At 41.2% G+C, this 24,745-nt stretch overlaps 3 protein-coding genes and 1 long non-coding RNA gene across 9 annotated transcripts; 1 reads left to right on the forward strand and 3 right to left on the reverse strand.

Moving 5' to 3' along the window:
- Positions 1-124: 124 nt before the first annotated feature.
- Positions 125-6,090, forward strand: LOC118415964 (pleckstrin homology domain-containing family B member 2-like). 3 transcript variants are annotated; one of them, XM_035820962.1, is made up of 7 exons: positions 125-188; positions 2,115-2,156; positions 2,891-3,024; positions 3,767-3,888; positions 4,098-4,131; positions 4,267-4,360; positions 4,647-6,090. In XM_035820962.1, the coding sequence occupies exons 2-7, from the start codon at positions 2,117-2,119 to the stop codon at positions 5,276-5,278; spliced, it is 1,056 nt and encodes a 351-aa protein (XP_035676855.1). In that variant the 5' UTR covers positions 125-188; positions 2,115-2,116; the 3' UTR covers positions 5,279-6,090. The 3 variants fall into 3 exon arrangements, with proteins under 3 accessions (XP_035676855.1, XP_035676838.1, XP_035676847.1); XM_035820945.1 differs by lacking the exon at positions 125-188 and adding an exon at positions 1,477-1,780; XM_035820954.1 differs by lacking the exon at positions 125-188 and adding an exon at positions 1,787-2,016.
- Positions 5,846-9,492, reverse strand: LOC118415979 (enhancer of rudimentary homolog). Of its 2 annotated transcripts, none has more exons than XM_035820986.1 (4): positions 9,306-9,492; positions 8,690-8,777; positions 8,003-8,126; positions 5,846-7,679 (listed from the first exon to the last, which is right to left on the reverse strand). In XM_035820986.1, exons 1-4 carry the CDS (start codon positions 9,306-9,308, stop codon positions 7,580-7,582), a joined length of 315 nt encoding a protein of 104 aa, XP_035676879.1. In that variant the 5' UTR covers positions 9,309-9,492; the 3' UTR covers positions 5,846-7,579. The 2 variants fall into 2 exon arrangements, with proteins under 2 accessions (XP_035676879.1, XP_035676870.1); XM_035820977.1 differs by lacking the exon at positions 9,306-9,492 and adding an exon at positions 8,891-9,151.
- A 914-nt stretch (positions 9,493-10,406) lies between these two features.
- On the reverse strand, positions 10,407-12,900 carry LOC118414404. Of its 3 annotated transcripts, none has more exons than XR_004830960.1 (4): positions 12,779-12,900; positions 11,521-11,692; positions 11,147-11,176; positions 10,407-10,666 (listed from the first exon to the last, which is right to left on the reverse strand). It is a non-coding gene; the product is annotated as an uncharacterized LOC118414404 (long non-coding RNA). The 3 variants fall into 3 exon arrangements; XR_004830961.1 differs by lacking the exon at positions 12,779-12,900 and adding an exon at positions 12,703-12,726; XR_004830962.1 differs by lacking the exon at positions 12,779-12,900 and adding an exon at positions 11,809-11,833.
- Positions 12,901-14,123: 1,223 nt separating this feature from the next.
- On the reverse strand, positions 14,124-24,040 carry LOC118426413. Its single transcript, XM_035835788.1, has 11 exons — positions 23,902-24,040; positions 22,779-22,921; positions 22,361-22,552; positions 21,767-22,048; positions 21,265-21,469; positions 20,903-21,056; positions 16,869-17,001; positions 16,270-16,461; positions 15,726-16,010; positions 14,688-14,895; positions 14,124-14,430 (listed from the first exon to the last, which is right to left on the reverse strand). Exons 2-11 carry the CDS (start codon positions 22,885-22,887, stop codon positions 14,124-14,126), a joined length of 2,067 nt encoding a protein of 688 aa, XP_035691681.1. The 5' UTR covers positions 22,888-22,921; positions 23,902-24,040.
- Between the last annotated feature and the right edge of the window lie 705 nt (positions 24,041-24,745).

Below are 24,745 nucleotides of genomic sequence, written 5' to 3' on the forward strand. Positions count from 1 at the left end.
GTCAACGGAAGTTGGATAATCAAGTGTAGTCTAATATTCTTCAAATTCACAAACAAGTGTCAGAGGTTAAACTTTGACATTTCAATCGACTAGTTGTTCGACTCCCACTGGGCTTAGTGAACGGACATTTCATGAAGAAGTGATCTGCCATTGAAATGTGACATTGCCGCCCGATTTGCGCCTCACAGGTGGGAGTATATGCACTGAACAGGTTTACGCGGGTGAGTCAGTAGTGTCATTTGTACCATAGCAGGTTGAAATCTGTTGCTCATACATAGAGATATAAACAGTAAAATGAGGTATTGTCGAGTCAAGAAGATACATGTGTGCATTTACCTTCGTGCGCATACCATCCCCATTCTCCAAATGAATGAACCTGCCATGATACAAATGGCAATAACGTTACATTCTGACTCACTCTCGTAGGTCTCTGAGGCTGAAGGCTTGCCATGTACGATGCACAATAAGTTATATATACATAACTTTTGTTCGTACAAGAAATCATTTTCTGCCGTGGCTTCTAACTATTTGAAAAGTCTACAACCAGCACCGTGTTAAAATAGACTTCGTGCCTATTTCACACTCTGTCCAGAATTCAATACTTTGGACATTTGATACAAGAATGCGTAATATGCATCGTACTTTTTTGTTCAGATTAGTTAATATACTTGTGCTTGTATAATGGTGTATATCAGTATGATTACAACATGATGTTGAAACTACCAGTACCTCATTTCTCATCGTTTGCCTGTATTTGTTGCATCACTTCGGCAAGGATCTCAACAGAAGAAAAAAAAGAGGAAAAACTCTTTGGCGATCCTAATTTTTGGACCATAACGGGAAACCCCATATTTTTTGCTAGGCCTATCAAATGCCACAGTGACAAATCGGGAATTGTAAAACTTCCTTTGAAATATGATACCGTTACAATCTGTTCAGATCTGTTCTGAACTGATATTTAGTACTTTTTAAAGCTAGACCTATTGGAGTCCACAGAGACAATTTATTTTGATATTATCGGCCTGAAAATCATCACACAACTAGTATAATTGTGATAAAACGAAAACCAATACATTTTCTTTAAACTGGCAATCTACGACCACTTATCATTGCGAATCATCGTGAATGTTGACGTGCTGACCTACTTTAGCTTTTTTCTATTAGGACCTTAAAACGTAATGGTTACAGGACACCTGTTTGTCACGCCAGAATAGAATTGGTTAGTACGGCATGAAGCCCAACCCTTGTACGGGTCGGCTCAGAGTGGCAATAGGCGTGCTATACTTGTTTTGTCCCCGTGACTGTGCTAACATAGCGGGTACTTGTGTGTGCCTGGCAGTCCAGTAGTGGCTCTCCACTTTCTATTCAGTACATTCTTAACGCTCTGTCCTGTCTGAATTATTGAGTGGTCACCACACCTTTCCGTCTTTATAACGCAACCTTGCTAATAACATATACATGTATCCATCACTTTGGATGTCGCATCTCTGGGGATGCAATGTTGGCCTTGGCAAATTTGCATGTCAATGGTTACCATGCACTGTTGCTGTGACGTGGACGGGCCTGTCCGCCCCATGACGGGTTGGATGGGAGACCAATACACCGTGAGCGTTCCGGGTCACGCACCTCTAAACACATACCTGGGCGGAAAATAATGGCGGCCTGTGTTTCTCACCTGAGAAATGGTGTGTGGTAGTGGTTTCACGTTTCCGTGGGATCAAATTCATCACAGATCGTAATACCATGTCATGCGGAGGGTCCGAATCAATACAAGTTGCAAGTAAGTGTATTATGCTGTAATAGTGGTGCTCTCGTCTGCGTGGTGACACCTGGGCCGACATGTAGCATTCATGTATCTATGGGTGACAGCCTGAGGCGTCACACAACCTTGTGCTGGTAGAGTTTTCCACCTGACTGAAACGTGTACCTCGGAGTCATTTTCCTCGATCCGGGCTATCATTTCAAGTGCAGTCAGGATATCGAAGTTCTGTTGATGTTTTTATGTCTCACCCGCAGGTGAATAGGTCCCGTTATGTGCTAGTCTTTTGAATAGTTTGCCCAATTCTGCTGTTGTTTTTGTAGTTGGAACATTTGTCACGATATTTACTTTGCAGATATGTCGGGAGAAGTCAAGAGTGGCTACATGAAAAAATACAGTAAGTTTTCATATTTGTTTATAGATAACAAAAGGATACACGTTGAACGCTGAAGCCGTTTTATGCAACGTTCTCGCTTATATTATACCTGTTCCCGTGTCCCCCATGAATATGTCAATGTTATACAACTCATATATATTTGCAATTGAATGTACAAAATATTCGAATATACAATTTTGCTAAATGATCCTTGAAAGATAAAGCAGTCACTCGTATTGACTATTTATAGTAGAGTCGCCTGACTACGCGTCATGAAAAATAAGACCGTCAGCACGTTTTCGATAACATTAATGCGCAATTGTATAGGGGAGGATTGATTGTCATGATGATGTTTGACAACAGAAGAAGTCTTCCCATTGTTTGGTGTAATCATACATGGTACTGCTCTCATGGTGGCAGTGTAATATCATATATCAGTATGTGTTATTGTTCAGTATGATATATCATAAAGGCAGGATCTATCGTGAGTAAATTTGAACACACCGAACAGAAAAATAAAGGGATTTGACTAGTCTCTACAAGACCCCAAAGGTCGCTGGAAAAATTGTAGAAATTGTCCAAATAGGCGGAGTTTAGCCGGCCTGGGAGTACAGGATGCGAAAAGCCAATTAACTCCTCTGGCGTATCGTCTTTCCATTTGGCGAGTTTGTACTATTACAGCGACCTGTGGAGTTTCGTGGAGACGAGGAATTGATATAAGATGTCGGAAATCAATCGAATGTTCTTGCTTGTAGCCGGCTTTATGTTCAAGAGCTGGAAGCAGAGATATGTGACACTCTACGCAGACGGACAGCTGGCGATATTTGAGGCTCCCGGCTCGGCTGAAGGGGAGGTGGTGTCGATGAGGAGGGATTGTAGAAGCTTACAGGTATGAAGAAGCTGCCATCATAGATATTGTATGCATAATTATTTAACTCAATCATCTGAAAGTATAATATTTTTCGCAATTTGGTCCGAGAGCCGAGGGCTGGAAGCCAAGGTCATAATGATACAATGGCAAGTATGATTAGTCCGAACAAGCGTACTGTCAACATGATATGCATACGTATATACGGTGATGTAAAATGTTTTTGCAAGCGCCATCCATATCTAGACAAACGTCGGTGCTCATTAAGAATGTGCCTAAGCTGATCTGTCATAAGTCAACCTGATACTCAGGATCGAGCTACTTATTCTTTAAATAATTGATGTTGTCATTTAGTTCGTGCAATTTTTCGAATAACAATTTTATCCCATAATTGCCTCTGTGGCATGAGAATTATCCAGCGAGGATATAAGCTTCCTTTTGTTTCGGCAAACGTGAAATTTGGCGTACTGTCAAACTAGATGTGTGGAAATGTGTAGATGCGTTTTAATGTGAAAATGAATGGAGCCAGCTCGCTGATATCATGTATCATATATAGACTTTGCAAACCTGCACGTTCATATTGGGATTTGCATATCAAGCACGGCGTTATCAAAAATTGCATGCTGTACTGATCAATCATTGATTATGATCCTTCCACAGCGCTAATCAAATGAAACCAACTGTCTTTTTTTTGTGTCTTTGCTTCTACTAATCGCGCGCAACATTTTCCAAACGTTTAAATCTGGTTCTTCCCGTTCCCCAGGTTGGGTTTAACATCCGGGACAGACCCAGTCCCCCTGACGGCGGCGGTTACGATCAGATGTTGGCTGTGGTGACCAAAGACAAGACTCACTTTCTCCTCGCTCCGGATAAAAACGAACTCAAGTACGTAATCAAGAATGTACATAGACATATTAAACATGCAAGAGATAAGCATGGACATGGATAAACTTTTGACGATGTTTTGATGCTTAGTCATCATACGGGAACACAATTAGAGCAAACAATTGATTAAATGGTCTTAGATGGAGCTTCTCATGTTGATTTTGAACTTGGCAATGTCTCATGTTCATGGTTTCTCATGACTTTTCCAGTGCGTGGCATGAAGCACTCCAACAGGCCAAATCGGTGAGTACAACGTTTGATAAAGGCTAATGTCCTCACGGTTGATTACTTGTATCACAAGGAATGAACATTGGAGGAAGTTCTCTTTCTCTCGTTCTGAAATTGTAGGTGATTATTTGGTTTTCGATCTCCCCACAGCCACAGACCTCCCCGGGCAGCCCACCAGGGTACCCGGGCCCCCCTCCACAGATGAGAGCCGCTGGACCACCTCCTCCTGGCTCCTACCCACAAGGTATGACACCTGATCTGAGAGCTTAATCAGCGGCTGTCTAGGTGTCAAGGGAATGTCAAAGGCCGAATTCAACTTAATGGCCTGGAGTCCAGCCTTGTTCGCTTTGTTTCTTCGGGAACGGAACAAAGCAAATAATTAGATCGATGTGTCCAATGAACTGTACTGTGCCTAGTAATAGTCTAAAGAAAGCTTTAAAGACCGATTATGATGTGTGGTATCATAAGCGTCAGCATCCATGTAACGATATCAGAAATTCATGTTTTACATTTATCATTTCTATCCTCAGCGCCTCCTCATCCTGGTCCATATCCACCACCGCAAGGACCATACCCGCAGGGGGCACCCTACCCGCAAGGGGCGCCCTACCCCCAGGGGGTTCCCCCACCCCGAGGGGCACCATATCCACAGGGAGTACCCCCACCGCAGGGGGCACCCTACCCACAGAGAGCTCCCTACCAAAGACCTCCCCAGCCCATGGGCGGCGGTGGCTATCCGCGTCAGCAGGGCGGCATCGTGTACAGCCAGCAGCCGGCCGGCGGTCAGACCGTGGTGGTGAACCAGCAGCGTGACCGGGGCGGCGGCGGCATGGGCGACATGGCCACGGGCATGCTGATCGGGGCTGCCGCCGGGTACGGGATGAGTCGCATGGGCGGCTATGGGTACGGCGGGGGGTGGGGACACGGCCATTACGGCGGGTATGGGGGGTATAGTGATCACCACGAGGATAACGACACTTATGAACATAACGAAACAAACATCACAGAGAATCACTACCATTACTATGGTGAGGACCAGGGTGGAGGGGAGTTCGACCAGGGTGGAGGGGGTTATGATGATGGAGGGGGTTTTGATGATGGTGGTTTTGACGATGGAGGTGGGTTCGATGATGGTGGAGACTTTGGTGATTGTGGTGACTAGTGAATGTCAGCCTTTTGTCTTCTTTGTACAAAGTAAGACCAAAGCACAAGCGCTCAACAGTGTAAATATCTATGTCACAAAACACCAAGACAAAAAATGTACCAGTAGTCTTGATACTAGTTGTACATAGCCAAGACTGTGCAGTATGTTTTAGTATTTCCATTTTGTTGTTTGATAACTGGACGTTTCGTTGTTTTGTAATGAAGAATCACGCATTGCATACTAAGTATTCTACTAATGCAAGCTGGCTGTTGACTTGATGGCCCACTTGCGAACAATATTGTTTTTGTTTATTTCTTAATGATATGCTACATTACCACAAAAGAATGTCATAACACCTTGTGTCCATCTGTTAAAATATACAGTATATAGGGAGAGAACACAGTTTAGATCTCCAGTGCCTTCAGCTATTCGAAAGATATTTCAATAAAGTAATTGTTCTAGACTTCTAGTATGTTTCTTCATTCAAGTTTTATAAAGAACTTCACTACATTTGTTCTGGCAAGTTTGATAAAGAACTTGATAATAGACTAAATGTAGAAAGAATCTTAGAACATGACAATGCAGTACAGTTTTATCACATCTATTCAACTACGCAGTTTCATCAGATACAAAGATGTAGAAAAGAAGCTGTGTGCACAGGTGGATGAGCAGTTCATACATCATGATTTCAGAGCTACATATCCTTCTTAAAGTTCATTTAGACAACAAAACAAGTTATGTTCTATACCTGTGACAAAGTTCCCAAAAAGCTTGTATCCTTTACAAAATGTAGCTCTAAGTGTGAACACATTTGGTTGGGGAAAAAAGAAGCAGTGTTCTACCAATGACATTAACCACCTTGGCTCTACCATTCACAAAATGACATTTTTATTTGTTGTGTGTGGGTAGTCTTATAAGTTACTTTTACCCTTATCACAAAGAACACAAGCAAAAATACTTCTATGAGAAAAAAATCAACCATATAAAACCCAGTCCTACAAAAGTCTACAAATACATAAATGTAGTTAAAACACATATCTTATTGAGATGTACTTCTGGTTCCCTCAACATCAACCCTTCCTAACACCACCACTGTAGTTCAAAGGCACTGCTAAGTAGCATAGCACCCAGGCTAGCTCCTATGCGGTATTTTCCCTATTCAGTAATCTTCTTTCCAGTTGTGAAGAAAGTTGTGCAATTTTGTGCCAATCTTCCATGATAAGTCATAGAGATGGAGCTTATGTAACTTTGTAAACGATTACTATGCATAGTTACAAAGTTTGAGCTTTTTTCCAACACAAGGGAAGCACTCACTATGAATTTTCGATCTCGCAGACCTTCACCAATGTCTGGTTTACTGTACTGTTCACAGTTCGTAGTTCACAGTTCTAGTCTCAGAGCAAGACTGGTTTGTGAGGGGCGTCAAAGAAATAATCTACATCAAAGCACATCAACCCTCAGTGAACCACGATAGCAGTAGACTCCGTCCTCCTGCCTTTATTTGATTCATTCCTGACGTCATCAAACTTCTGACTTCCAACCGTCAGCACAGTGAATCAGACATCAGATGAAGGCGCCAGGTCTGCGAGATTGACTGAAAAGTCATGGATAGTGTTTCCCTTGTGTTAAAACAAAGCTCAAACTTTGTAACTATGGATTCTACTAACATAGATAAGTCTCCCTTTGAATACTATGCATGTACACGTTACAGCAATTCACACCCTACCATTCCCTACTGCATCCATGTGTTTCTGACACAGCACTCTAATCATTACCAAGAAGCACAATTTGATCACAATTTCCACTGTCTTCTGAACAATGCACAGAGGAAGGAAATAAACCTAACATGGATGAATCTCACTGCTTCATGTTTCAGCTGGCAGCAGTGACAAATGAATATTCACAACAACTGTCTGATTCGAAATCATTGGCTTGAGAGGGTTTCTTGCAGAATTGTGTATTTTCTATATAGTTACACAAGCCTTTGTAACAAACTGATGTTTGCAACACAGGCGATTCTTTTGTTTGTACCTGAGTAAGAACTTGTTCCGTCTTTGCGATGTAGGAAGTGATTAGCCTGGTATCCAAACCAACAATAGCTGTCAAGTCTCTTTTCGTCCTCTTTGCAACTAGAAAATACTAGCTGCAGAGAGGACAAAAGAGCTTGGCAGCTATAACTGCTTTGGATTCCATGCTAGGATGTGACTACCATAATTGATGTGTCAAATAGGACCACCAGACCACCAACTCTGAATATACCCCCTCCTGTTCTACTTGTACATCTATCTTTCCCCTTACTCCCAGCTCCAGTTCACAGCATCATGCGCTCTTGCCAGCCTGCTTCCGTAGCATGATGTAGATCTTCTCCTTGATCCACTCTTTGTTGCAGGGAGCGTAAGTGTTTGTGGACTTCTGGTATCTTTATGGGTAAAAAGGTGAATATAAAGTTAGAATGAAGAAAGATAACACAACCAGGATTTTTAAGCAAACAGCTTCAGGTGATGCAAACAAGAATGTTAAGGAATGGAAGTTATGGAACAACATGTACAATTCAATCATGTAGCTATACTATGTGCTATACACCAAGGCATTCTCAAGGCACTCTCCTCAAACATTCATAAGTTACCCAGGGCCTAAAACTCACCAAATTATGTTCTAATGATAGAACAAGATTCAGTTAACTTTTATATACAGGAAAAAAAATCTTAAGGACTGCAGTAATGAAAGTGAAGAGGCCCTTACACTAGACAGGACAGGTCTGGCAGCTGGTCGATGAAGTCAAACAGCTGACTGATGTCGTATGTGATGGAGGGACTGTTGGGGTGGCTCCTCTTCAGGTGCTCCTCAAAGATCTTACACACTCCAGCTGGGGGAAGAGACAACAGATGTTTGATGACTGATGTGCTACCAGTAACATTTATGTTACTAGTATGTGTATCAGTTACAATTGTTGTGCAACAAAGCTTCATTGATTGATACAAAAAGATCAACAGTTGACTCAACTACAGGCAAAGTTAAATTATGTCTAACATCTACAGCCTTGTACGGTTGCACCTTCTCATTTCTTTTAGTAGGGGTGGGTACTGGTACAGAAAATTAAGGTACAGATATGGTCCAGGTCCTGAGGATCAGGTCCAGGTCCAGACCTAATTTTCTAATATAGAATGAAAACATGCAGCGTTATTCAACATAATCGTCAATTTCGTTTTCTTGGACTGGTAAGCCCCAAAAAATGTGAACGCCTGCCAGTATAAATTGTTAATTTTCCAACTGGTCCAAAATTCAGTCCATTGATTTTTTTCAGGTCCGTTTTTTTACTGGTCCAAGAAGAAAATGAGGTTTTGTACCGATATGCTACCCACCCCTATATACATGTTAAGGTAGATTACTAGTAAGAAAACAAAATCCACCAAGTCACAGCAAACTGACCTTCCATACACTCAGTCACAGAGTCATAGTCCGAGTATGTCCGAGTCTCTGGTCTGGGCCCGGGCTGTACCAGCAGAATGGTGTGAGACTGTAAAAACGGAACAGAATAACACAGATCATAACGTTATACTAGTACATCTTAATCTTCACAAGATGCAGAAGATTATACGTGATGTCTGGATGGTCAAGCAGTTAACCTACCTCCCAAGAAGCAAATGCATACAACTGTAAATAGAAATTTTGTGATTTAGTTTTGGCTTTAGTTGGTTGGGGAGGGGGGCAGTCAAAAGCCGCCGAAGACTGATTGCCGTACTTGCCCGTTGCAAGCATAATAGCATGAGTCGTGGTTACACATTTCCGATTTAACGTATCTCATCGAAGGTTCAGAGATTATACAAACATCGCTAGGGCATGATATTGCTGATAGTTTAATACAGCATGCATCGTGCGATCGAAGTAGTGTGCAGCTGTTGACGGAAAAATATTTGCATCCGTGTGCGAATACAAAATCATGCAAAGCTCCTAAAATGAACGCAATACAGAATACTGAAACGCCGTTCTTAAAATAAATTCGTGCAAGGAACAAACTATAATATTTTAGTAGTAAAAGCCTTACCATGCTTGTTATTAGCGGGAAATAAAGTGCTATTTGGACAAAAACCGACGATTTGTCTACTTCGGCTTTCCTGCGAGTGGATATGGGGCCTCACCGCTTGGCGGATATAGCTGTTCATGTCACCGAAATTGTGTGCCTGATTCACGTGACGTATACTCCTGTTAAAGGGAGTAATGAGGACAAAAATCGGCAGTAAAATAATATATATAGCTCCAGTGTCAATAATGACCAAAGATCTCTTCTGATTGTGAAATGTTACGTGATTTTCATTATAAATAACAGGCACTTCAACGTTTGATCCCATGGACTGATTTGTCATTGGACGAAACCATTCGTTAGATCGGTCAACCACATCTCATGTACATTTGAGATGTTAGGGTACTTTGGTTTCAAGTTGTTGTTTTTTTGGCACCAGCTATTCACAAAACCCCTGCACTAGACATACTTCACTCATGCAAAGGACATTACTCTTCAATATAGTGTCACAGAACACTGCTCAGCTGTGAATATATTTAAAGTAGCCACTCTTGGTTGTCAATCCATATTCCACCTGAGAAATACGGCCCACCATTTCCTTGATCTCATACTTGAGACCATTCCGCCAAAGACCAACCTACCACAGGTCACTATGTACCGCATGATACAAGCATAGGGCCTGACAGGAAAGGCTGCATGACCCATTAATCATATTCCAATCAGCAATTTATACAAGTTACAAGTCACATGTGTGACTCCAATGAACCAACACTTAATTTTTCCTTCTTCTTTCTTACCCAGGTACTCATATGACTACATCAGATTTGTGATAGCCAAACACATTTGTATGTCAATTCATAATTGACACTAAACAAAACCCCTTAGAACATTAAAGGAACACCCATGAAGGAATAGACATCCATGTAACGAGATATGCCAAATAGAGTATGATTTTGGAAAATTGAGTGATTGATATTATCATTCTCATATTATATATCTGCCATCATATGTGCTGCTCCTTTATCTGGAGGAAATGACACTTCATCCATGCAAAAGACAAGATTGCAGCATCTAATCAGAGACCAGAGAGATGAGCCAGCAATGATCAAACACAAAACACAGGCACAGACTTCTCAGACTTGTTTTATTCACTTTAAAGTTTAATACACAGTGTACATCTTTCAAACAATGCACATCCTTTCTCTCAACAGACTACATATCACTTTGTTGTTTAGTGAAAGTTATGGTTAAGCTAAACACAAGTTGGATTCATCCATGATGTCATCAACAGGATCAGCTTGTTGGCAGCAGCAATCCTCAGGAGGTTGGGAGATAGCTTGTGTTGTTGCTGGGATGAGATCACTCTTAATGTCCACCACTTGCACCTGTTGTAAAACATAGAAAAAAAGAGATGTTCATACTTGAGGGAAACATGCCAAATACACAATGTAGTATGAATAGACATCTGCACTCCTATGTGTTCATCATAACTTTCCTAAGATTTATAGCATACGGGACAAAAAGGGCACAACCGGAGATTATTTCTTAGCGAATATGCATTTCCCCCCCTTCTCAAGTTTCAGTTCATGAAGAAGAAAGTTCAGGTAACAGAACTTTTCCCTAAACTTTAAAGTAAAGTCAACCATGGGTACAAAATTAGCCAACATGGGTAATATACCTTGATCATTTGATTCATCCTTTGAGATGTCTGGTGGGTAAAGTCAGGTGTATTAATATCAGTTATGTACTGAGCTTGAGTCTTACAGACAAAAACTGCCTGAATATCAAAGTATTTTTCTTTACAAAGTGACTATCACATCATATGCAGTTGAAAGATATAGAATAATGCTGAGTCCGATGCTTACCAGCCTCAAGTCTCTTCTGTCTCCTGGACCCTGGAAACAAGAAAGATAACATTTTTAAGATTGCACTAAGAATCATCAAAGCATCGAAACCTACCACTCTATCAGTCACGTAATATGGCAAGGAGTATATATTCACCACATAAAAACACATCTAATTCTTTTTGTTGATATACAACTAGTGTCTTTTTTCAATTATTACATCTAATCACTCTATTAAAAAACTTAAGTAGTAGCTTAAGAAGTTGTACATGTGCACATATTGCCAGTATGTAAATGTATATTTTCTGTGTTATTTTACAAGCCCTGGAAGAGTAGCCTTGCATAGGGGATGAAGAGCACTTCAACAAACTCAACACAACACAACAGATACTTACTGTACCCAGCTGCAGTGATCTTATACCACAGGTAGCCAGTGATGACCAGTCCTGGGGCTACATCTCTGTACTCCCAGAGGTATGGCCGGGTGGTCTGGTACCAGTTTTTACCGAAGTTGGTGAGGAGCATGATCAGGTTCCATTCTGCCTGCGGTCGGACCGGCATGATTACCTGTGAAACACACAACATGCAATTCATAAAGCTGTGACCATCCGTGGGGATACAGGGCTGGATGTACAGAGGCAGGCTGTTATACTAACTTATAGTTTTCCTTTGGTGCTTCTCACCTTTCAACCTCCTTGTTCTCACTAGTTCTCAGCTACAAGCCATTTTGCCCCTCCCACTCACAGCCCGTCTTTATCAAGCTGTGGAAGTTTCCACTGGATTATGTCACAATTGAAACAACCAGAGGGGCGAGTAAGAACAGAAAGAAACAACACCCCGACTCCCGGGATTCGAACCCGCGCCAAACCCGGGCAGCCGGATCACAAATCGAACGTGCAAACCGTTCGGCCATAAAGGCTTAAGCCGTTAGGCGTCTTCGGTTTAGCAGTCCTTGAACCCCACTGTTACACTACTCCCCCTTTTCTTTTCAAGATTCGTCCTCGAATCTCCGAGATCGACATCCCTGTGTGGCACATACTAGCCTGTTACTCACAGGGCCGGTGTGGGAACCAGTGAAACAACCAGAGGGGCGAGTAAGAACAGAAAGAAACAACACCGGATCACAAATCCAACGTGCTAACCACAACACCAAAAGCTCAAGAGCTGTTGGCGTGGTCAGTTTGGCAGCGCTAGAACCCCACTGTTACACAATATACATATCTTTCATATCTCTGTGACCAACCTCCTTGCTGTGACTTGGTGGTACAAACTGTACAATAATTTGGCAACAGACTGAAGTGTGTGTTCATAAATAAATTATCTTAGTGTTTGCTACATTGATGTCATTGAGCTTCCTAAATCGTTTACAAAAAAGAAAAAAGCATAATGACCACAAATCTTCCATAATTTTCTATCTTCCTGTATATACAAAACTGTAATAGAAATTCGTCAGTGTGCCGGTAGGAAGTGAGCAGAGCCAGAGGTCAACACAAACTCATCATCAGCATGGAAGCTAATATCAGCTTCGCCGGCTTAACCGTAAGTCACTTCTTTGGTACCTTTAAATAAATGGTTACCTCTGAGAGGTATAGTAAGCTATAAAACGGCGAAAATGTTCTGATATGTCAACTGGAGGCAAGAAAATGCACTGACCTTCGGTGTCTCTGTCCTTGCTGCAAGATGGCGGTCGGCAATGAGATTCGCAAAGGATGACGGGTAAGGTCATGAGTCTGGGGGAAAAATGTTCCTGCAGACATACATTACCCCGCCAGGGGTCGCAGGGCGTCAGCTCACTTTTGCACCCACCTGTTGGAATGATGCTTTGTGGTAACTTGTTACCACCCAATACTCTTGATTCTTCTCTGGAAATGAAAGTGTTTCTGATGTCTCTTCTACAGATTCCAAAATTCACTCTTCTCTGTCCATTTTGATTTATCCATGTTGCCTCCTTAATTTATCCAAGGCCAATAAAATTCTTACAGCCCCTGTCAATAACAAATAGAATCCAACAGCCCTGTAAATGTTAGTCAACCAATTGATCAATGCTTTATTTCATAACATCACCACGTTACCACATTTGACAAAATCTACATAAAAAGGTTAACTTTTTTTCAAGTAGCATAACATCCTTCCAACACCTTATGGTGTTTAAGGCAGATCCCATCTCCATTTATATAGTCCTTGGGCCACACATTTTTGCAAGCAGATTGCCAGACCACTGGTGGTGGCATGTGTTTAACTACAAAACGCAGGTAATGTTAACAACAATCAATACTTACACAACTAAACCTTGGGAGTACAAGAAACATCACTAGTCATTACAATACTTAACTTAGTAGTAACTGTTACCACTCTTAAAGATTGAGAAGCAAAACAGAGTTCATGTCTTTTTTCTTTTACTCCTTACTGCCCGGTAGAAAACTTATGAATAAAGGCTATGGGAATTGCTCAACTATTCTTGAACCAACAAAGTAAATGGTCTTCAAACTGCAATCCATAAGATTAAAGGCATTGCCCGCTCCACCTACACAGCCTTCTACCAACTACCAGGCCATCTGCAATTGAATCCAGGTACTGGTACCTGTGTCTCCAAAACACAATAAATATGTTAATAGATAATACCAAAGCACTATACAACTTAGACTGTACACTTACATAGTATCAATATTCAAATATCAATTCTTGATGATAATACATGTAAAGATATTCTGTCAACATCAATCTTTTCCATATTGCTTCTTCAAAAGTTATGTTGTAATCTTGTAAGAGCAGTCAGGACAAAATCAAAATTACCTATCATACCACTACACTACAATAATAAGCACATGTTACAATAATCATTAGCCAATGATGTGTATTTCTGCATTAATGCGTCTTGTATCACACTGCATTCCTCCTTGGGCACCCCCGTCCAAGGGGATGTTGGGCACTTGGACTGGATTGGCCCTTAAATCAACTGAGCCCAAAACCCTGGGTGCGAGTTAGGCCCAATACCCTATTAAACCCCTAACACTAATCCAAACCCTAACACTACTGCAAACCCTAACCAAGTTGACCAGGGTGTTGGGCTGAGTTGACCAGGGTGTTGGGCTGAGTTGACCAGGGTGCTGGGCTGAGTTGACCAGGGTTTTGAGCTGGGTTGACCAGGGTGTTGGGCCGGGTTGACTGGGCCATGTTGGTGAAGGGCCGAATTGTCCTGATACCCTGGCTGACTGAGCCCCACAATCTTCTCGCTGGCCTCCCATAACCCTCTGCCCGCTGCAGCATCGCTGGTCCTGTTGTTAGGCTGTTTTGGTGCACAGTCACTGCAGCAAGGGGAAAAGGGAAGTTAGAATTTATTGATTTATGTGAAAAATTACAAAATCATTTAGGAGATACAAGTTTATTTGCAAATGTGCAACACTACTTGTAGGTTTGTTTATCTACTTGAGCTTTTACATGTACTTATATTAGTGATATTATTTGCACAAAAAGTATGTTCTAGTTTCTTTTTGTCAATAAATTTATTTCTTCTACACTAAATTTCTAGGTTCTTCTTCTACAATAAATTATGCTACATTACCAGAAGTATTGTCCTGTCTTGTCCTCCAGTCCCTCTGTGACAGCACAGTGGATGGTAGTCTGGGCACCCTGCAGTGCAGACTTGCCCAACCACCTGACAGCAGTGGTGACAAAGGCACTGCGCCATGAGCCGAGACTGGGTTCCAGGTTGCTGAAGTGGTCTGTGTAGGTCACTCCTGGGTGCACCGAGTATGCTGTCACACCTGTCCCTGTTGGGAGCAAAACAATATTGGATCTTTCATTACATATATCTCAGTCAGTTGATAACAAAGACAACACTAACATACAGACCAAAGGGAAAAAGCCTCACTGTTAGGCTGGTCCAGCAAGAGGACAACATTACACAAAGCACTTACAAAATACATGGTGGGTAGACTAGACAGACTTGAGGAGGAGGGGTCTTCCAGGGCCATGAAGGATGGAGAATGGGATGCTCTTATTTCACAGGCACTATGGCCTTACCTGGGGAAGATGTAAGATGTGAGTTAGTTCACCATTCTTCAATGTCATAATCAGATGTATAAATATATTCAAGATACTGGCAAAGAGAAACACACTTTTGCCTGGCTGAGTCATTGACCTGGTGTTGAATTGTGCTAAGAGTTTTCAAACTTTTCTGATTCTGGATAGGAGATTAATTGATGGAGGACATTGGACAACCCAGGTAAACCAGACATGTCCATCAAATGAACAGCAGCCCAAACCGTAATTCTACAGTTTATGACTGCCCTACTCTAGTTACTCTAATCAACTTTTGATTGTCCTACACTTTCACTTTTGAGTCCATCCATACAAGACATCTTTAAACAACTGTGATGCAGTCACTTAACGTTAACACAAATCAATCTATACATGTACCACTTTTACTGTTGATTCAAGCCACTAAAACTTAATCTCCAAGCAGGTGTTGGGAGGCTAAATTGTTGTATTCTTTCTGACTGTCATACTTTTTGACATAGAAACCAGCAGCTTAAAAATGATAAGATTTAGCCTTAAGAATCCCAACATCTGCTTGGATAGATTGGTCCAAACTACCTACCCTGCATCCTCCTTGCCAGTTCCCTGGTGAAGAAGATAAGTGCTATCTTGCTGTCCCCAAAGGCGTCTAATGGATCATACTCCCTTTTCTCCCACCGTAAGTCGTTTATTGTTTCCAGCATGCCTGCATGGTGGGCATAAGCAGCCACGGAGACGACCCTGCTAGGAGCAGACTTCTTCAGCAGGTCCAGGAGGAGGTTGGTGAGGAGGAAGTGGCCCAGGTAGTTCACTCCAAACTGCAGCTCAAACCCATCCTCTGTATGTGACTTTGGAGTCATCATCACTCCTAGAAATCACATTGAGCAAAAAAGAATGTTATTTAGGCTATCACAGAGATAAGTGCTGAAAAGACATCATACTGTGTACACTGTTTTCTGCTGGTTATATGTAAATCCATATACTAGTATTTACCAGAGTGAGGGTACATTTTGACAGCCACCAGGCTCTAGCAGAGGTATTTTCAAAATTATACAAGTGACATTAAAACAGGAGGCCTACACTATGGACACCTTTAACCATTGTTAGATTACAGTAGGCAAACTCACCTGCATTGTTAATCAGAATGTTCAGTTGCTCTTCTGTCTCGTTGATTTTCTGAGCGAAGCTGCGTACAGAAGCCAGGGAAGCCAGGTTCAGCTGGTGCACGATGATGTTCTCATTCTTGGTTTCCTCCTTGATGTCATCAGCAGCTTTCTGAGCTCTGGTCAAATCTCGACAGGCCAGGATGATTTTTGCACCTGTTGTTCAGCCATTACAAGACAAAAAACTTGTTCAAAGTGAGGATTGAATTAATTTTTCATAATTCTGCCTGGAATCATTGCAACTGCCACATTTTCTAGAAATTATGAATTAGACAGCTCTACTGAATCAGCATAAGTAATTCCCTAAGGCATGTACACTTAAATACTCACTTATACAAGATATTCCTGAGAAGGTGTAGATAACATTTTTTAACATGGCAGTCTTAGGCCACCTGGCAGAGTTGACATTACTTCCTGACCCTGAGTTATATTTTGTAAATCTGAATGATAAACCAGTGCACCTGCTGAATATGCTTAATCCACCATCTTTACTTCTGTGAAAAAAATCAATACAGATCTTCAAGATGTATCCAGTTTTACTTGTTGAAAGTTCTATGACTCACCTCGTCTTGCTAAGTCCTTGGCTGTTTCAAAGCCCATGCCCTTGTTGGCCCCAGTTATCAAAACCGTCTTCCCGTCAAGGCGGGCATTACTCCAGCACATGATACCTGGCATGGTGGATCCTTTCACTGGTTTTTGTCAGGTTTACTAAAAGTAGAGATAAGAGGTGTAAGCTAAGCCCATATATCAGAGGGAGCTCGAGTGCCGCACTTAACGTTATAACGTTAGGCGCATAGAAATGAGCCCCCGCCAATTAACAGAGAACTTCGGTCTAGCGTTAACGTTAACGTTAAATCGCAAATGATTATAAGCGCTCCCGAAAAAAAAACTGCCAGTCGCACTTAGAAGGCCTGCGAAGGTAGCCAGGTAGCCAGCTACTAGTGCCTCAGTCTCTTTTGTCCTCTCCGCAAATATCCAGTCGTGTAATTTAGGGCCCAATAGCTCTCGAGTCTCCTTTGTCCTCTCCGCAGATGAGACTGGGGAGCCATGATATGGCTGGATATGGCGACGGAGACTACATTAACTTAACGCTCCCGAAACAAGCCTTCATGGCGAAGGTAAATCAAGGCTACGTTGACTAAGTAGTAGTAGACAAACATATGGAGACACACCGGTGTTGAACAAGTGGCCGTAGACGTGACACTCTACCATAAATAGTTAGAAAACACTCGACATACATAGAATTTGTTATAGTCATACTGTATATGCTAAAACAGATTATGTTTCTGTGATTCTTGGTCTGTCTAGCCGTACGGTAACGTTAACGTTTGAGAAATTTTCATCGACATAAAAAAGAACACGACAAAAACGATCATCTACGCATCCATATGTGATGCAGACCCGCTTCCCCTACATATTTGCGACTCTAAACTAAGAGAGCTAATAGTATTCTTCAATCTGGAGGAAAACAAAAGTCAGGTTAAAGGTTCCTATTATAAGCGTCGTAAAATCGGTAAAACATACCCACTGGTGTAAACAGAACGTTGTGCGCGCAGAAATGAAACCTCCCTGTTATTTGGAAGAAAACAAGACGTTTCTGACCTTTGAATGGCGGGGTATACAGATAGCTGATTGGCCATCACCAGAGTACCCATTACATTACCCAGAGTACATTTCTAAGACAACACGCAATTCGCTATTCTAGACCATTCTTTGATATACAGTGTACGGTTGAGATTATCATTTTTGTATCACACGACGTCCTTTAGTCTGAAAGGAGGCAGTCGTATTTCAAGCTGGTCAGGCTGGATTTGGACAACACGCGGCTTGCCATTCACCTCCTTTGTGTGACAAATATAACGTACATTACATTAAATGAATTGAAAGAACTTTGAAATGAAAAAAAGGTCCAATAGTGGCTAGCTAGATACAAAAAGAACTTGGCACAATTCAGAATCTAAAAGAAGATCTACCGGCAAAACTACAGAAAACACACACTCGTGAATTGCATACAGGTACAACGTTGTAACACACAATGTTTTATTTCGGCACTCCAATGGGAATTGTAATTTCACCCAAAGACGAAACTGCTATTGCAACCTTGCTGTTTCACGCGCCATTGAAGAACGTTAATTAACAAACGCGCACATTGAGCATTAGAGAAAGGGTCATGGCGATATCTAAGTCCAATTGAAATAATTTTCCCTCCAGATTAAATAGTCTTAATTGGCACACTGGTTCACTTAGACGCTGGAAAAAGAGCAAGTCACATTTTTCAAGAACTTAACAAAAATAAGATTAAAAAATGCACCATTAAGTTATCATGAGTCATTGATCACCTAAAGCAGCATGACGATCTCTTATTGAAGATGACACACAGGTTCCCCTGGGTACTGATAAAAAAGCTTGCCACTCTTTACAAGAATCTTTCATCCAACAAATGTTGATAATCGGTTCATCAGAAAGGAACACCATAAAGATTTGTGAATAAATAAATAAAAGCCGATAGGCCGGGACGTCATATGGTCCATTTGAGCCCTCCGGCAGCCTTCCTCAGTACCGCAGCAGAACTTCCGGGTTTTGTATCTTTTGCCTCGGACATGCGATGCCTTTAAGGCTTAATGTGTTGTGAATGCTAGACTGCTGCTTTACATGCCAGGAAGAAGTCGTTTTGATAGGGATGATTTTGTCAAATTCGGCACAAAAAATGACAGGTTTCCATGATATTAAATATGCTTAGAGATATGTACAATCAAAAACAACATATGCAAATTAGACTTAATTTGCATAGGCAATTGAAGAATTATACGGCCTTCAATAAGGTTATATAGAGTGAAAGCTTAACATAGAAGGCTTGCCTAAGGGTTCTATGAATTCACAAAAATGCCCAAAAAGCGACAGTTAAACTGCTTTAAAAACAGTAATTCCAGTGTTTTCTATAGTAAGACTTGCATGGTAGGTGGAACATATGAGGTGACGAATTATGCAAAATACCTTTTTCATTTGCATGATAAATCCAAAAATGACATGATTCCTTAGTGGCAAATGATGAGGATTTCATACTTGTTGCATGTGTAAGTTAGTTAAAGGTATATATCACCTTGTATTGAAATGAGTTGAAGTCATTTGCATACTTCATAATGAAATGTAAACATGGAAAGGACTTTAACACATACACATTCACTTTCACTTTATTTTTCAGTCAGGAAGTTACATTAAGGATATTTACTAGTCTAATTTTGGTAAAGACCATTGTTTAGGATAGATTTTGCTAATTACATTATTTGCATAATCACTGAAACAAGATTAAATAAGGTACAAAAGCTCTAATATTTCATTCAGGCATGAAGTCTCTGAACTCTTGTAACATCACCTTCAGCTAGTTTCCAGAAGCAAGTAAGCATTTTACTTACTTTTTTTCCAGGAAAGCATCAAAGGAATTGATAAAAAAATATCATGGAACATTTTAACAATTCATGAATAACAAATGGCAACCGAACAAGGTAATAATCAATATTTTCCTTCTATTTTAATAATCAACTTCCATAATTGCCAAACACACACAACACTCATTTGCATATAATCAGTTGGCCTACTAACAGGTTTCCGTAAATTTGTATAAGTTCTTAGATGACAAGTTTCTTTCAGGAATCTGTGGAACAGAATTCATGAAAATATAACATTTCAACTACTACCGATAATAATTGACATTCTTGAACCAACTATGTAAGAGGACATTTCAAAGGACTATGCAGTTTAATCAGCATCACGTTTCAAGTATAAATTCTTCATTATGATATGGATAATCTCATGTCAGCATTTGACGTAGTACATTGTATTTCAATTTTTACACTTAAAAAAAAGTAGCTCTCATCTTGGAAGTAAATCTCAATTACATACACCAAAACGTTAACAGGCAATCAATCTTAGCCCTGCTACATGTTAAGACAGCGATGTTCATCGTCAAATAATTTCATGAGGTTAGAAAATCAATGGATAACAAGGTTCTTTATTCATAACCATACAACATATACAACAACAGCCAACATTTCAGTGACTGTCTGTTACATCTCTTTTTATCTATTGGGATTAATCACATTTGTGGAAGGATTGACATAACAGGTGACTATCACCTTTGCAAGATGTCAACCCGGAGACCAGTCTGTAGGTTTGATCCAATCACACGGGAAAGGACCCCTACTCTTTTTGACAAGTGAGGTGGGTTCTTTAACGTGCGTGGGGTGTGTCTATCCCCAAACATGGGACCTCCATTGAACATCCTATCCAAGGGATGGCCCTACTCATTTCCACCTGAGTGAATTGAGAAAAGTCGTGTAAAGTGCCTTACACTGTTAGCAGCAACCCTTAGATGCAAGTGTGAGATATAGCTAAAGTCAGTACTGCCCTGACAAAGGTGAAAGTCACTGAAATGTTGGCTTTGTATATACCTTGGTTCTGATTTATGACCAATTGTATATCCAATGACACAGATGTTAATCATCCTCAACCAATGACTTCTGAAAGCTGTTCCACCCAAATAAACGAGACAGCATCCCCATGAATGTAGCTACATGTCTTGTATCACACACAGTGTTCATGGAGCTGGAGCTTCAGCTTGGGCAGCCCCCTCTGATGACCCCTCTGAGGCCTCCTGCTGACTGAGCCCCACAAGCTTCTCGCTGACCTCCCATAACCTCTTGGCCACACCGTCATCCATGGCCCTGGAGTTGGGGCGCTTTGGTGCACAGTCACTGCAGCAGGTGGAAAGGGAAGATATTAATAACAATATGAAACATGATAATGTCATAAATGATATAACACATCCTGTAAATGTATGATATATAAAACCATTGCAGGCAACAATTTGCCCTTTGTTTTTGCTAGTGCTGGACCCAAAACATTTATTGTTACAGGTACTCTCACTTATGCATTAGAATACAGGACAGGCTGCTACTCTACCTGAAGTATTGTCCTGTCTTATCCTCCAGACCTTCTGTTACAGCACAGTGGATGGTAGTCTGGGCACCCTGCACTATAGTCTTGCCAAACCACTTGGCAAACCTGTTGATGATCCCACTTTTCCAGCCCATACTGGTTCCCAAGTGTTGGTACAAGTCGGTCTTGATCACCCCTGGGTGCAGCGAGTAAGCTGTCACACCTGTCCCTGCATGGAGAAAATATGTCTTTTGGTATCTCAGTCAATTGGCCTTCCTTCATAATGTTATTAAGATGTACATGTACAATATATAATACATAATATATATACTTAAGATGCTTGTGAAAAGAAACATGGTACCACTTTACACACACGTTTTTGAGTCAACTCAGAAAACAGGTATGCAGTGTGTAAATTGGGCAACACTTCTGTCACTGCCTCAACTTTTTTTGACTGAGAAAAGGGCGGCTATGAAAATGTTACATGATTTAGCCTTCCCCCAACATCTGCTTGGAGACTACTTACCTTCCAGCCTCCTTGCAAATTCCCTGGTGAAGAAGATATTTGCTATCTTGCTGTCCCCATAGGCATCGAAAGGAACATACTGTCTCTTCTCCCACTGTAGGTCGTCGAAGTTCAGTCTACCTTCGTTGTGAGCGTAAGAGGAGACGTTGACGACCCTGCTGGGAGCAGACTTCTTCAGCAGGTCCAGGAGGAGGTTGGTGAGGAGGAAGTGGCCCAGGTGGTTCACTCCGAACTGCAGCTCAAATCCATCATCTGTCAGTGTCTTTGGAGGTGCCATCACTCCTAAAAGCCACAAAATGCTAACGAATGTTAGAACATTACAGAGAAAAGTGCTCATGCATTAGTGACATATACTTTCATGCATGCAAACTGTTGATCAGATGAAGATATTATATAATAAATATGTTAACCAATCCATTAATCAATGTCCTTGGCAGTTTTTTTTTAAACAGAGGTAAAGATCAATAAAGATCATTACATGTACTTCAATCATTCATCAATCATTTTGAAAGGAATACAAGTAACAGGGGTCCTACACTATGAACACCTCTAACCATTTACCATCAAATGTTAGGTTATAGCAGGCAAACTCACCTGCATTGTTGATCAGAATGTTCAGTTGCTCTTCTGTCTCGTTGATTTTCTGAGCGAAGCTGCGTACAGAAGCCAGGGAAGCCAGGTTCAGCTGGTGCACGATGATGTTCTCATTCTTGGTTTCCTCCTTGATGTCATCAGCAGCTTTCTGAGCTCTGGTCAAATCTCGACAGGCCAGGATGATTTTTGCACCTATCGTTCACCATTCAAAGAAAAGATCTTGTTCAGACTGAGAATTTAAGATTAATTGAAGAGCTATGATGTAAAAGAAATTTCCATATAGTATCAACTCTCATAAAAACAGTGAATTTAAAGTTAATACTTAAGCGCAGCAAAAACTCACAGACATATGAGATCTTTAATGTCTTGCTTAGCTGTTCCTAATTTGCTTCATTTCAGATGGCCTTCTATGACTCACCTCTTCCTGCTAAGTCCTTGGCCGTCTCAAAGCCAATGCCCTGGTTGGCCCCAGTTATAAGTACTGTCTTCCCGTCAAGACGGGCCTTGCTCTGGCACATCGCAGGCATGGTAGATCTTTACACTGACCTTACGTCAGGTTTCCTATAAGTTGAAGATATAAATTTAAGGTTTAACATTGTGCCCATTAACATTGTGCCCATATATCTAGATCTTGTCTATTAAGTGACCAAAATTCTTTTTTTTCTTCTTCTGTGTGACTAACCTCAAAAAGCTGAGTCACTGGCACGGGGGTTGGGGGGTACAACTGTCTGAAGGCAGGTATGATCACTATTTGTACTATAGTTTACAAGTTTACACTAGCAGGCTTCTAGCTCCTCAGCACAGGGACATTCTCTGGCTTCAGGTATGCCTAAACACCATAAACGACCCTAAACAATCATGATCACCACAAACGGCTCTAAAATACAATGTACGTGGGGCAAGGACCTTGTGTGACACTCTGGATTTAATCTGAATAACTTTATTGCAAGAAGGCTAATCACAAACAGAATTGTATACTTAACGAGGAAGGAAAACAAAATGTATTTTTCTTTAGATTTAGATTTATATAACGGTTAGGTAACTAATTCCATAACGTTACCGTAAGCAATATCAATTCACCTAACGTTATATTACATATAAGTTGTGAAGGGAATATACATGAATATGCAATGTTTGAATATACATTTCTAGTATTTCTTGACCTGGTACAATCAGTTTTTCTTGCTCCTATTTATCTGTTTGTCATTTTCTTGTGACAACAGATGTCTACCGAAGGCACATTCACTACGTGCTTGTATAATTTTGAGGCTGAAACCACTTTGTATCTAGAAGTTTTATGAGTTGATAATGATAGAATTGACCTGGAATCACAGAAAAAAAATTGCAAGTCACGCAGGATCTAACGTTACTAACGATAATTTAACATAACGGGGTTAACTATAAACGTTAACGTTTAACGGTTAACTGCAGTGAAATGGGACCCTATATGGCTACAAAACAACGTTGATCAGTTTGGAGTGTAATTCAATCAGATGTCTCAAACATTCCTATTCCTGGTAAAGTCTGTAAAACATACCCACCCGCATAAAGTTCGTCCACAAAACTGCTGGTGCTGTTGCTGTGCGGAAGTGGTAACGTTACCTTTGGATGCTGACCTTTGACCGGCAGGGTACGCAAACAGCTGATTGGCTGCCACTAGAGTACCCCGCCTATAACTTTTCCACACATGTCTACAATCACGGTATGAAATTGAAGATAGAGAAAAATCCCGAAACCACCAGAGAAAAGTACAATGTACGATTTACATTATAATTTGTCAGCACCACGTCCTGTATAATGTCCTTGGTCCTGAAATGCATTCAAGCAGACAGCCTGGTTTAAAATCAAGTGAGACACGTTAAATAACGTTTCCTCCTCGTACATAAATGATTAATGTTACCTTTTTGATATCCGAATAATTCTAAGGGACTTGACGATATTTATCGGGGAAGGGGCTGGTGCATGGGGGGGGGGGGGGGGGTAGGGATGGCCATTGAAATTTTTTTTGGCCTGGGGAGAGGGCCATCGAAAAAAAATTTGAGCCGGGGGGAGGGCCATAGAAAAGAATTGCCTTAGGGGCCTTAATAAATACAAGCAAAACGTGCCCCTAAAATGCAGGAAATGAAGTTTCAGATGGTCAAGATTTCGATTTTTCTCTGGACGTCCCTTGCGATGGCTTGCGCCTCCGGCGCCCAGGACGCTCCGGTGCTCGTCGCCATCAAAAATCAGACAGAAATGTCATTACATTTAGCACAGTATATCAGCAAAGTTTATCCCTCAAAATGCAGAAAATCGTGTTTCAGAGGGTCCAAACTTCAACATTTCTCCAGACCTACCTTGCGACGGCTCGTGCCTTGGGCGCTCGAATTCGTGAAAATACGTTTG

Source organism: Branchiostoma floridae, chromosome 1 (assembly GCF_000003815.2).
Source record: "Branchiostoma floridae strain S238N-H82 chromosome 1, Bfl_VNyyK, whole genome shotgun sequence".
Taxonomy (NCBI): Eukaryota; Metazoa; Chordata; class Leptocardii; order Amphioxiformes; family Branchiostomatidae; genus Branchiostoma; species Branchiostoma floridae.